A 10,976-nucleotide genomic window follows, 5' to 3' on the forward strand; every position below is an offset into this window, starting at 1 on the left:
GGTCGTTCGGATTCTATGGCACACAACTGCCTATAAGCGTGAATGTTATTTATTCTGCCTTTTTCAGCACCAACTTAGAATATGAGTTAAGAATCTGGCCAACTCAGTGGGGAAACAAACAAACATGCCAGATAGGTATTGTTGAGCTGTTTCTGAGGCCCGTCCGCAGAGGCTCCACCCGCCCAGAGGGCTGGGCGGACGCAAGCAGGCGGGGCGAGAACTTCATTAACATAATATATTCGCAGGCGGCGTTTAACAGTCAAATATATGCACATATATCTCCATGGCTAATGAGGCTGGCCGGGCACATTCAAAATGGCGGAGTGTGGGGCGAGGGGCAGCGGTAGCAGCGGGGACAGCCTGGACAAGAGCATCACGCTTCCTCCCGACGAGATTTTCCGTAACCTGGAGAACGCCAAGCGCTTCGCCATCGACATAGGTAGCCGCAGGCCGGGACGCTGGGAGTAGGGCGGCCCGGGACAGGAGGGCGCCTGTTTGGGGTACCGGCGAGCCGGGGGCGGCGGGAAGGACGAAGGGCGGGGTGGAGGCCGCCGCCCGAGGAGCCCGACGGGAATTGTAGTTCGCGGGGCCCCTGGCGCCCGAGTTCGCGATGGCAGCTGGACCACAGTTCCCAGCAGGAGCCGCGCGGGTCAGCGCGGGGCATACTGGGACTCGTAGTCCGGCGTGCTAGCAGGCAGCAGTGGGGGAGGCTGGGGAGCTGGTTGGCAGGGTCCACTGTGGGCAGGGATCTGCCCCCGACGTGCCAGGGGACGGGGGGCATGACCCTAACGTGCTGCTCCTGGACGTCCGGGCAGCCGCCTCGCCTCCCCCCGTTATTCCGGCAGAGGAGGGGTCGGCCACGGGGCGCGGGGCCCAGGGATCGGGGAGATGGGTTTAAATCTAGGCCTGCTTCGGACCCTTCGGGCAGGAGGCGGCAGGCATAGTGTCTTAGAGTACCTCAGGGACCGGCCTGAGGTGTGGGGTTGATGCGAAGACCAAGCCAGCACCCATAATTCCTGCCCATCAGAAAGCGCTTCACAGAGAGGTCTAGCAATGGCCGCGGAGCCTTCTCAATGCGGCCACCGACCTTTGGCCTGAGGACCCCGGCAGGGACCGTTGGGCAGAGTCTAGGGCGCAGCGCTGAGGTCCTACCTGGCCTTGCCCACGCTTTACCTGAAGGTGTTGCTTTCTGACATTGGCTGTCAATGAGCTTGGGAAGCCAGGGTCATCCTTCATGCCTTCGTACAAGATGAGAGACACACACTTCTTGCCCTCCAGACCCTCCTGCCCCTTAGGTCCTGTCGTTTACTCCCTCCTCCCAACTAGGCCTTTAGGTGATTGTTGAGGTGAACCCTGTACCCTTCATCCTGCAGCATCTTGATGGTTAATATTCCTAAAGTGCTTTCATCATGCAGTTTACAGATGAAGACTAACTGGTGATTACATGGGTTGAAAAGTGGCAGAGCTGGGATTGGAACCTGGCTGGCACCAATTGGGGGAGGGCTTCCAGGACTGGAACCGGAGTAGGCCTTATGGTTGCCTTTCATTCCGGTCAGGCTGCAGCCTTTGATGTCTGCAGGTGTAGACATTTAAGCTCCTGAGGGCTAGAGAGGGTCCCTTAGTACCCTACTTGCTCTCTGCACCCGTAGTGTGTTTATGTTCAGTAAATACCAGGATGAGTGCTTGAGCTGTGGACTGGTGCTCACTCTCTTGGGGAGGTCGGGATGCCTGAGGGACCCGGGCCTGTCCCCCAGAGCTGTTTGCTTCTGGTGCATATAATGCATACAGCTCTCTTGTTCTGGGAATCATTTGGAGTCAGCACAGGTTTAGCCCTCCACACTCATTCATGGTGCCCCATTCAGGAGGAGAGGGGAGGGGTATTCCCTGGGAAGTTGAATCAAAGATACTGGAGGTGTGGCAGAGTAGAGAGTTCCTGCCTTGCAGGGTGATGATCTTCCATGGTGCTGGAGAACAGGGGCCGGCTGGTGAGATGTAGGAGGGCATGAGGGACAGGGCTGTAGAAGATGGCCAGGTGGGAGTTGCCTGGAGGCTGGGCCCAGGGGAGACAGCAGTGCAGAATCAGTGAGAGTCTGACCAGCTGCCCCAGAGGAATCAAACAAGGGCGGGCCCGGCAGGCCTTGGAGCTTATGAGCTTGGAGGCCCTGCTGCAGGCATTGTCCACGCCAGCTCAGCCAAGGCTGTGTGTGCCGCTCCACAGCTCCAGAACTGGAGTGGGAGTGTAACACGGCCAGGTGCTTCACATGTGCTGTGGTGCTCAGATTTCCCCATCCTGGGACCCCGTGTCCCTGGAGCAGCTCACTCTCCTCTCATTCCTGCAGAGGCTTTGCAATAAACTCCTGTCCTGCACTAGACAGCTTCTCACCTTATTGAAAGCATATGTTCTTTGAAATAAATTAATGTTTTGCAGTCACTTGTTATGCAATGACTAGGGAGGATAGAAGGAGAATTGATGCCTTTGAACTGTGGTGCTGGAGAACAGTATTGAGGGTACCATGGACTGCTAGGAAAACAAACAGATTCATCCTGGAGAGGGTTAAACCGGGCGGCTCCTTGGAGGCAAGGATTCTGAGGCTCTGTCTAACATACTGTGGACATGTTGTAAGGACAAACAGTCCTTGGAGAAAGACATCATGCTTGGTAGGGTGGAGGGACAGTGCAGGACGGGAAGGCCCTCTATGAGGTGGATTGATTCAGTGACTGGGGTAATCGGGATGGGTGTGTCAGGGGCAGTGCGATTGGCACAGGACAGAGCAGGGTTTAGGGCTGTTGTACATAGGGTCGCTATGAGTCGCAAGCCAGGGGCAGTGCGATTGACACTGGACAGAGCAGAATTTAGGGCTGTTGTACATAGGGTCGCTATGAGTCGCAAGCCAGGGGCAGTGCGATTGACACTGGACAGAGCAGAATTTAGGGCTGTTGTACATAGGGTCACTGTGAGTCACAAGCCATTCAATGGCACATAACAACAACAACAACAACTAATAAATGAACCAAAAGGCAACATCATGATAGATGGAGAAATGATTTAAAGTGTCAGTTACTTCTTCTTGCTTGGCAACATAGTATTGACTATACCCTTGGTACCAGCAGATCGGGAGATGTATAGCAATGGGAGAGTCTGCTGTAGGATTCTCTCCGAAGTTCTGAAGAACAATGATTTCAGTTTAAAGGCTAAAGTACACCTAGCACCTCATTCAAAGCAGTCTTTCCATTCCCCTGCTATGCATGTGAGAGCTGGACGGTGAATGAGGATGGTTGAAAGGAGAATAATCGGTGCGCTGCAGAAGAGTGCTGGATACCCCATGGCCTGCCCAGAGAACAGATATGTCTTGGAGCACATGCAGCCAGAATGTTCCTTGGAGGTAGAGATGGTGAAACATTGTCTCACATATTTTGGACATACGTTGTTAGGCTGTTCCTTGGAAAGGGATGATATGCTTAGAAAGGTGGAGGGTCTGCAAAGGAGAGGAGGACGTTCAACAAGATGGATTGAAACAGTGTCTTCAGCAGTGGATTCAAGTATGTTTAAGAATGGCACAGGACAGGACAGAGTTCAGATCTGTTGTTCCTGTGGTCACTATGAGCCATACGCAATACAATGGCACCTAACAATAACAACGTTAACTCCTAAATATTTGTTGAAAACTAAAAAGGAAAATGCAGAGCCCTCCTTGGCCCACCAGCACCCTGAGGAGGTGCCTTCCCCAGCAGCTGTGTGCACTGAAGGCTTCCGCGTCTTGTTGGCTCTGTGTGCCCTGCACTCAGGACTCTGCTTGGTGGGAGCAAGTTGAGGATCGGTGAAGTGCACACGTCACTGTGAGGCCAGGCCCTCTGTGTTCTGTGTGGCTCCGGAGGTCTGTGAATGGTGCTCTCAGGAGGGGCTGCTCCGGCCCTGGAGGATCCCAGCCTGCCCAGGTGGGCTTTGCTGGCAGAGGAGCACATGGAGGGATATTTTTAGTGCCTGGATTTATTTGTTGCCACTCTGAAATTTTCCCTGGGGCCAAGCCCAGTGCCTTTGACTCTGAAAAGGACACCCTCATCTTTACCCACGACAAGCTTGTGGTTTCTTCCTGTAATCCTGCAGGCTCCTGTGGGTGGGGTTCTCTGCCCAGGCCATGCAGCTGGAATGTTCCTCAGTAGTAGGCTTCTCGGTTTCTCTCCCTCGCCCACAGCTATGGGCCCTGGAGACCGTAATTGCCCAGGTCAGGCCTCGCAGCCAGCTAGACTGACCTGCCTCCTTGAGAGCAACAGGGACCCTTGTGTCCTGGAAATGACGATTGGTCTTCAGAGTAAGGGCAGGTGGGAGCACCCCTCAGGGACAGTGAGCATGTGAACAGGAAGGGACAGCAGGGGTCGTGGGTGCTGGCTTCCTGTCCCTGTTTGCTCAAGGTGCAGGGTCCAGGCAGCCCAAGGACATTCTACCTGGGTGCATAAGGTCTAGACACTGTAAGGTGGTCACAGACTGGACTCTGAAGCTCGGATGGAAGATCTTGAACAGGCGCTGAATGTCTTGGGGCTCCCTTTTTTCCCCTCTTCAGGGAGGGGTGGGGAGATGGCTGGCGTATTACACAGGTTTGCGTGTGGATGTCCTGGCCCTGGTCGTTGTTGGAGTTGAGGCTGCAGAGCAGGCGACAGCACAGCTGGACTGGGGACATCCCAATTCCAGTGGCTCCCGAGAACAGGTGAACACTCCTGGTTTCCTCGGGCTCCCAGTGCCCTCTGAGCTAGCGCTGGTTTAAACTGATGCTCCGATTCTACCTATCCCCCCACACCCCTCCTGGGAAGGGTAGGAAAAGGACTAGGACCCTGCCATGACCATCTCGTCAGGTGTTCAAGGCAGTGTGTCTGCTGGTGTATAGACAGCTCAGAAACTACACCTCTCGCTCCACCCCCAAGTCCCTTCACCCAGACCACTCATATGTCTTGTTTGGGTTGTGGTCTAAAGCTAACCCAGATAATGTTAAAAAAAAAAAAATCAAGACTCTGTGCCATTGGACTTTGTTGAAAGTGGCTTTGGATACATATTATTCCTTAAAATGTATCATTGTCCTTTTCATTGCCTCTTGTTAGAAAATAATAGAGGGTGTGGACTGCAGACATCTTAGAAGGATTCTGCCAGGCTGGAATTGGGGACAGGAGGGGGCGGTAAGGAGTCTCATAGCCAGCTCTGCCTCCTGAGCTCCTGGGGCAGACAGGATTAAGGCCAGGTATCATGTTGACCCAATGAGATGCAGCCTCCACCTGACGGATGTGGCCTCAGGCTGCAGGGTCACCTGGCAGTTTCTAAGTCCCTTTGCTGACTTAAGTTTGTCCGCCTACGCTTTAGTGTAGTATCACAGAACAACTGTTTCAAAAGCATCTTTGTCTTCTCACTGTCCTTGTGAGGAATGTTTGCCGTAATTTGTCAGGCCCCTTGCACTGAGCGTGCGGTTGCCCTGCCTCCCCTTTTGCCTGGAGCCCTTTTGCCTCCAGTGTGCTTGCTTTGCCTTGGAGAGGAACCCACTGGAGTGCAGCTGCCGAATGGCCTCTCACCGTCGTGTAGACATGTCCCCTCGGACATGTTCTCACCAGTGCTCTGACGTCTTGTGCCGTCTTTATCTATCAGTTTGCATTAAGTGTCCATTCTGGGGCAATGGGGCTTCTCCAGGACACCTACAAAGTCTTGGTCATTGGAAGAAAGAGGCTGTGTCTGTTCTGGTGTTTGGGGCGTATTATCTGAGCCTTTCCAGGGGGCACTAGTTCTTGCTTGGTCCCATTGTCACCAGTGTCTCTACTGGAAGAATACTTGTGTCACCTGCCTCTCTTGTTCAGGTGAGTGGCCAGTGTGGGACACATCATGAAACCTATTTCTGAACCTATGTCCTGGTCATTCTCAAGACCAGAGCTAGAGGCTGACATTTCCTAAGCGGGGTAGACTCGCAGAGGACTCCCGCAAACAGGATGGGCCCATTTTCAGGGCAAGTGGAAGCTCTGAACCCACTTTAATTGGAGTCTAAGGAAGCACTGAAGCTGTAAGGGGAAAGCGGCCTTAGACCTGATATCCCCTCCGCTTGCTCCATGTTCTTCTGTCTCAGGCTGCGTGTCTTTGGGAGCGCAGACTGCAGAGGGGTGGAGAGCGCTTGCCCTTGGTGTCCTGGTGATCTAACTTGTCCCAGAAAGCCCAAGTGGGACTATGAACCTCCATCCCCCTCCCCCCAGCTCTGACTGGTGCTTTGTGTCCCCCGCAGGTGGGTCCCTGACCAAGCTGGCCTACTACTCAACCGTGCAGCACAAGGTCGCCAAAGTGAGGTCCTTTGACCACTCAGGGAAGGTGAGCTCTTCAGTGGAGAAGGCTCTGGCAAGCGCAGCGTGAGGCTGCGGGGGAGCATGTGGTTGGCGAGAAGGACTGCCTGGTGACGCCTCCTGCCACCCTGTCGTCAGGGACAGGGCACCCTGCAGCCCCTCTGCTACTCTCCAGTGCGTCCTCGCTGTCCTGGACATTGCTAGCGTTTCTACTCCTTCCCGCCCTCCAGTCTCCTACCCTATAGTGCGGATCTTGCAGACAGACACTCCCACCTGCCATGTTCCTTTGAGAGCCTCCTTTCCCAGTGGGGCAGTGAGGGTTTCAGAAGTCCAGTCCTCTCCTTGGGCTTCAGGCCTCCATACTCCATAGAGACTCTCAGCCCCAGGCCCCCTGAATTTAGAATGTGAATTCTGCTTGTCTCAAGGTGAGCTCAGATTGCCAGGCTCTTGGGGTGGGGCTGCAGTACGTTCTGGCATCTCTTGATTTTATTTTGCAGGACACAGAGCAGGACCATGAGCCTCCCTATGAGATCTCTGTCCAGGAAGAGATCACTGCCCGCTTGCACTTCATCAAATTTGAGAACACTTACATCGAAGCCTGCCTGGACTTCATCAAAGATCACCTGGTCAACACAGAGACGAAAGTCATCCAGGCCACGGGGGGTGGGGCCTACAAGTTCAAGGACCTCATTGAGGAGAAGCTTCGGCTCAAGTGAGTGGAGCCAAGCTGCCAAGACAAGGTGGACAGGGGAAGGTGGGCAAGGCAGCCCACCCTGCTTGGGTGGGGACAGAAAGGGCTCCCTGCTGGTGAGAGGGGCATGGGGGCTTACTGCTAGTGTGCATGTATGACCTTCTGGTGGTGTCAGGATGTGGGCACTTCGTGCAGGAGTGGTTGTGAGGACAGGCCCTGTAGGCCACGGGGTCGGTCCCTGGGCTGGTGCTTCAGATCGCATGGCAACAACCTGGCTGCTCTGTGCCTGCTCCAGCCCTACTGTGGGTGTCTGAGAACTCAGGACATCCAGGATGCAGGCCTTTGAGTGGGTCCAGAGCTTTGCAAGCTGATCTGGGGGTTCAGCACCAGCAAGGCCTGGGAGAAAAAGTGCCCACAGGTGGGTGTGGGGTGACTGTTGTAGAGTGAAACGAGAGACTTGGGTTCAGGGGTACGAGAGTCTGTGCCAGTGTCCTCCTGGCTAGTCACCCTTCAGGTTTTTGTGTGGGCCTTGGGGCTGTGCCTTCCTAGCGGAGCCTAGTGCATGCCTCATCACAGAGCTGATGGACATTCGGGAGCTGCTGTGCTCACTGCTGTTTCCAGAGTCGTATCAGCTGGTGGAATCTGCAGCTGGGAGACAGCATGCGGGGACAGTGTTGTGGGGTTCCGACTGCCTTCTGCGCCACGGGTGGGCTCTGGCCTCTGGGGCCACTGTGCTCCAAGGGTGGTTCCTTCCCTTGCAGAGTGGACAAGGAGGACGTGATGACCTGCCTCATAAAGGGCTGCAACTTTGTGCTGAAGAACATCCCGCATGAGGCTTTCATGTACCAGAAGGACGCCGACCCTGAGTTTCGCTTCCAGACAAACCACCCGAACATTTTCCCCTACCTCCTTGTTAACATTGGCTCTGGGGTCTCTATCGTGAAGGTGAGGGAAGGAAGAAGGGAGGGAAGGAGGGACTCAGTGCTTAATGATGAGGCCTTTGTCCATGTCAGAGCCGGTGCTGGACATGGGGACAAGTGACAGAGGCATGTGGCACAGGATGGGCCCTTGACCTATTGCTCCCAGAGCCCTGCTGAATGTGAGCACTCCTGGTACTTGGGGAGCTTAGCTCTGCCCCTGACTCATGACCTCCGTCCTCAGTAGCAGTGGGGGCAGCACTGTTGCTGGCTGAGGCTGCTCCTGGGGTTGCCCTGAGCCAGTGGCTCTAGTGACCGGCCACGTGCACATGTATCTCCGTTTGCTTCCCAGGTGGAGACTGAAGACAAGTTTGAGTGGATTGGCGGCAGCTCCATTGGAGGGGGCACGTTCTGGGGGCTCGGCGCTCTGCTCACTAAGACAAAGGTACTCGCCGTACACAGGAGGATACCCGGTCCAGGGGGCAGTGGGCCGGGCTTTTACCCCTGTTGGGATTTCGTTCTGCTTCCTGGATCTTAGACACCACAGTTCCAGTGGGTAGAGAGAGCGTGTTCAGGAGGGTGGATTGTCAGAGTGAGTCAGGGCATCATTGTTGAGTAGGTGGCCCCTAGTTTCACTCGACCCTGCCCCATGGGTTCTCCTTGACCTTTCCTGGACGTGATTGGCATCTCAACTGCTGTCATCTGCTCTGTCCTCCCAGAAATTCGATGAGCTGCTGCATCTGGCCTCCAAGGGCCAGCACACGAACGTGGACATGCTGGTACAGGACATCTACGGCGGGGCCTGCCAGACGCTGGGGCTCAGCGGCACCCTCATCGCCAGCAGCTTCGGGAAGTCAGCGACTGCCGACCGAGGTGCTTCATGGGGACCTGTGACCACAGTGGAGGGAGCAGCCCCTTCTGTTCCTAAAGCCTTGGTGTCACATTTCCTTGCTGGCTACTTGGAGGAGTTGGATTTTTTTTTTAAAGAAAAACCAAACCCTCACATCTCTTCCTGTCCTTGAATTACCACCGCCTTCACTTTATGCCAAGTTCATTTTAATTTTAGTAAATTAATTCAATCAGTTTTCACTCGAGGAGAAGTACTAGCTAGGAAGAGTGTTTTGGTTTTTTCCTTGAACTTTTCCCTTGATTGCACACATGCTTCACACGCCTCTCTTGCTGTCTCCCGCGCACTTGTGTTTTCTCGCTGTCTGCCTGTCACTGCCTCATGCTCTTCTTGCTCACTCTAGCCCTCCCTCACAGTCTCCCTTTACCACTCCAACTCCCTTCACCAATTTCTCATCTTGTCTTTAAATGTTTGGGGTTTTCTTTTTTTTATTTTTGGTTGCAACGTACACAGCCTAACATACGTCCATTCACAATTTCTGCCTGAATGAGTCAATAACGTTGGCTACATTTTTCACGCTGGGTCATACCTGGACCTGTATTTGCTTCATTACCATCATCTTGGGCTCACTTCTCATCTTGTGCTTTAGACTACTGGTTTGTGCTCCAAAAGAATGCTACGCTGTGCCTGGAGGTCAGTGCTATTAACTGGGCCAAATTATTGTTTAGTTTAATGGCAGCTTTGCAGAGTAACTTTAATTCCAAGCTTAACAATTATTTCTAGGCACTGTAGGCTGCCTCAGTCCCAGTGTATCCAGCAAGTCTGGCTTCCAAATGCTGCTCCTCTATTTCTGTTTCTCTCTTCATCTCCCGTTATCCCACTCTTTCATTAGCCCCCCATTTTCACTCAGTAATTCTCTGCTCCCCCTGCCCTCTCCTAGTCTCTTCTCTCTCTTATGGTTCCTTTCTCTCTCTCATTTTTTCTCCCCCTCATTTTCTCTCAGGCAAGGATAATGAAACTTTCTCTTACATAATTTGGGTGTATTGTCAGGAGAGTTTAATCCTTGGGGAAAGGATATCATGCTGGGAAAGGTGGAGGGTCAGAGAAAGAGAGGAAGACCCCAATGAGGTGCATCGACACAGTGATCCTAACACTGGATTTGAGCATTTCAGAGATTGGGAGGGTGGCACAGGTTAGGACGAAGTTCAGATCTGTTTTTATAGGGTCACTATGAGTCGTAGTTGACAGCACCTAACAGTGACATTTCCTCTCACTCATTCTTCCCTTCTCGCCTGATTTCTCTTGGGTCCCCACAAGTGCCTCACAGTTAGTGCGACTGCCTTGATCATGCTCTATTCCCGCTTCTCTCCCAGAGTTTTCCAAAGAGGACATGGCCAAGAGCCTGCTGCACATGATCAGCAACGACATCGGGCAGCTTGCCTGCCTATATGCAAAACTCCACCACCTGGACAAGGTCTACTTCGGAGGTTTCTTTATCCGGGGCCACCCGGTCACCATGCGCACCATCACCTACAGCATCAACTTCTTCTCTAAGGTAATGAGACTTCAACTTCTCCAAGATGCTAATACTCTGGGTCTTCTCCCTTCACCTCTGCCCTGGGCTTCATTCTTCTGGGGCATGTTAAAGTGGACCCTAGGGCCTTCATCCCCAGGGCCATGGCACATGGGGCAGGAAACAAGGGCACGTTCAGTGGGATCAGATGGCCAAGGAGGTGAGTGGTGAGAATTGTGGGCCAAAATGTGGGACTGTTTTTAGGCTCTGTGCCCATAAGAGAGAAGGTGTGCCTGCCAGTTGATGTGAAGCAGACTAGAATGATGCCATATGCAGACTGGTAGGAGGGGATCAGAATGATGGGTGTGCTGAGTAGTGTGAGGTAGCTCACAAGATTAGAATGATACACTTGTAGAGGAATGTGAGCAGATGGCATGACGCTTGTGTAAAGCGGTGTGAGTAAAAGTGCTGTGAGTAAATGGGAAAGATGCTTATGTAGATGGGTGTGAGTAGATGGGAGTGGTGTGTGTGGGTGTACAGTGGTGTATTTGGAGTGATGGTTGTATAGAGGAGTGTGAGTAGATGGAATGTGGAGTGATGTGAGCAGATGGAGTGAAGGAGTGTAGAGTGGTGTGAGCAGATGGAGTGATGGAGTGTAGAGTGGTGTGAGCACATGGAGTGATGGAGTGTAGAGTGGTGTGAGCA

At 53.4% G+C, this 10,976-nt stretch overlaps 1 protein-coding gene across 2 annotated transcripts in view; it reads left to right on the top strand.

The window, feature by feature from the left end:
* Positions 1 to 273: 273 nt before the first annotated feature.
* The window catches only part of PANK4 (pantothenate kinase 4), a 22,207-nt gene continuing 11,504 nt past the window's right edge, over positions 274 to 10,976 (top strand). Inside the window, exons 1-7 of one of the 2 annotated variants that reach the window (XM_006885818.1) lie at positions 274 to 439; positions 6,249 to 6,331; positions 6,801 to 7,015; positions 7,756 to 7,939; positions 8,264 to 8,356; positions 8,631 to 8,784; positions 10,132 to 10,313. In XM_006885818.1, coding sequence (XP_006885880.1) covers positions 316 to 439; positions 6,249 to 6,331; positions 6,801 to 7,015; positions 7,756 to 7,939; positions 8,264 to 8,356; positions 8,631 to 8,784; positions 10,132 to 10,313 — 1,035 coding nt within the window. In that variant the 5' untranslated portion in view covers positions 274 to 315. The remainder of the gene's footprint in view (positions 440 to 6,248; positions 6,332 to 6,800; positions 7,016 to 7,755; positions 7,940 to 8,263; positions 8,357 to 8,630; positions 8,785 to 10,131; positions 10,314 to 10,976) is intronic. The other variant, XM_006885819.1, reaches the window with a different exon arrangement.

This window comes from Elephantulus edwardii, unplaced genomic scaffold, assembly GCF_000299155.1.
Source record: "Elephantulus edwardii isolate Elephantulus edwardi_28Jun2011 unplaced genomic scaffold, EleEdw1.0 scaffold00045, whole genome shotgun sequence".
Classification (NCBI taxonomy): Eukaryota; Metazoa; Chordata; class Mammalia; order Macroscelidea; family Macroscelididae; genus Elephantulus; species Elephantulus edwardii.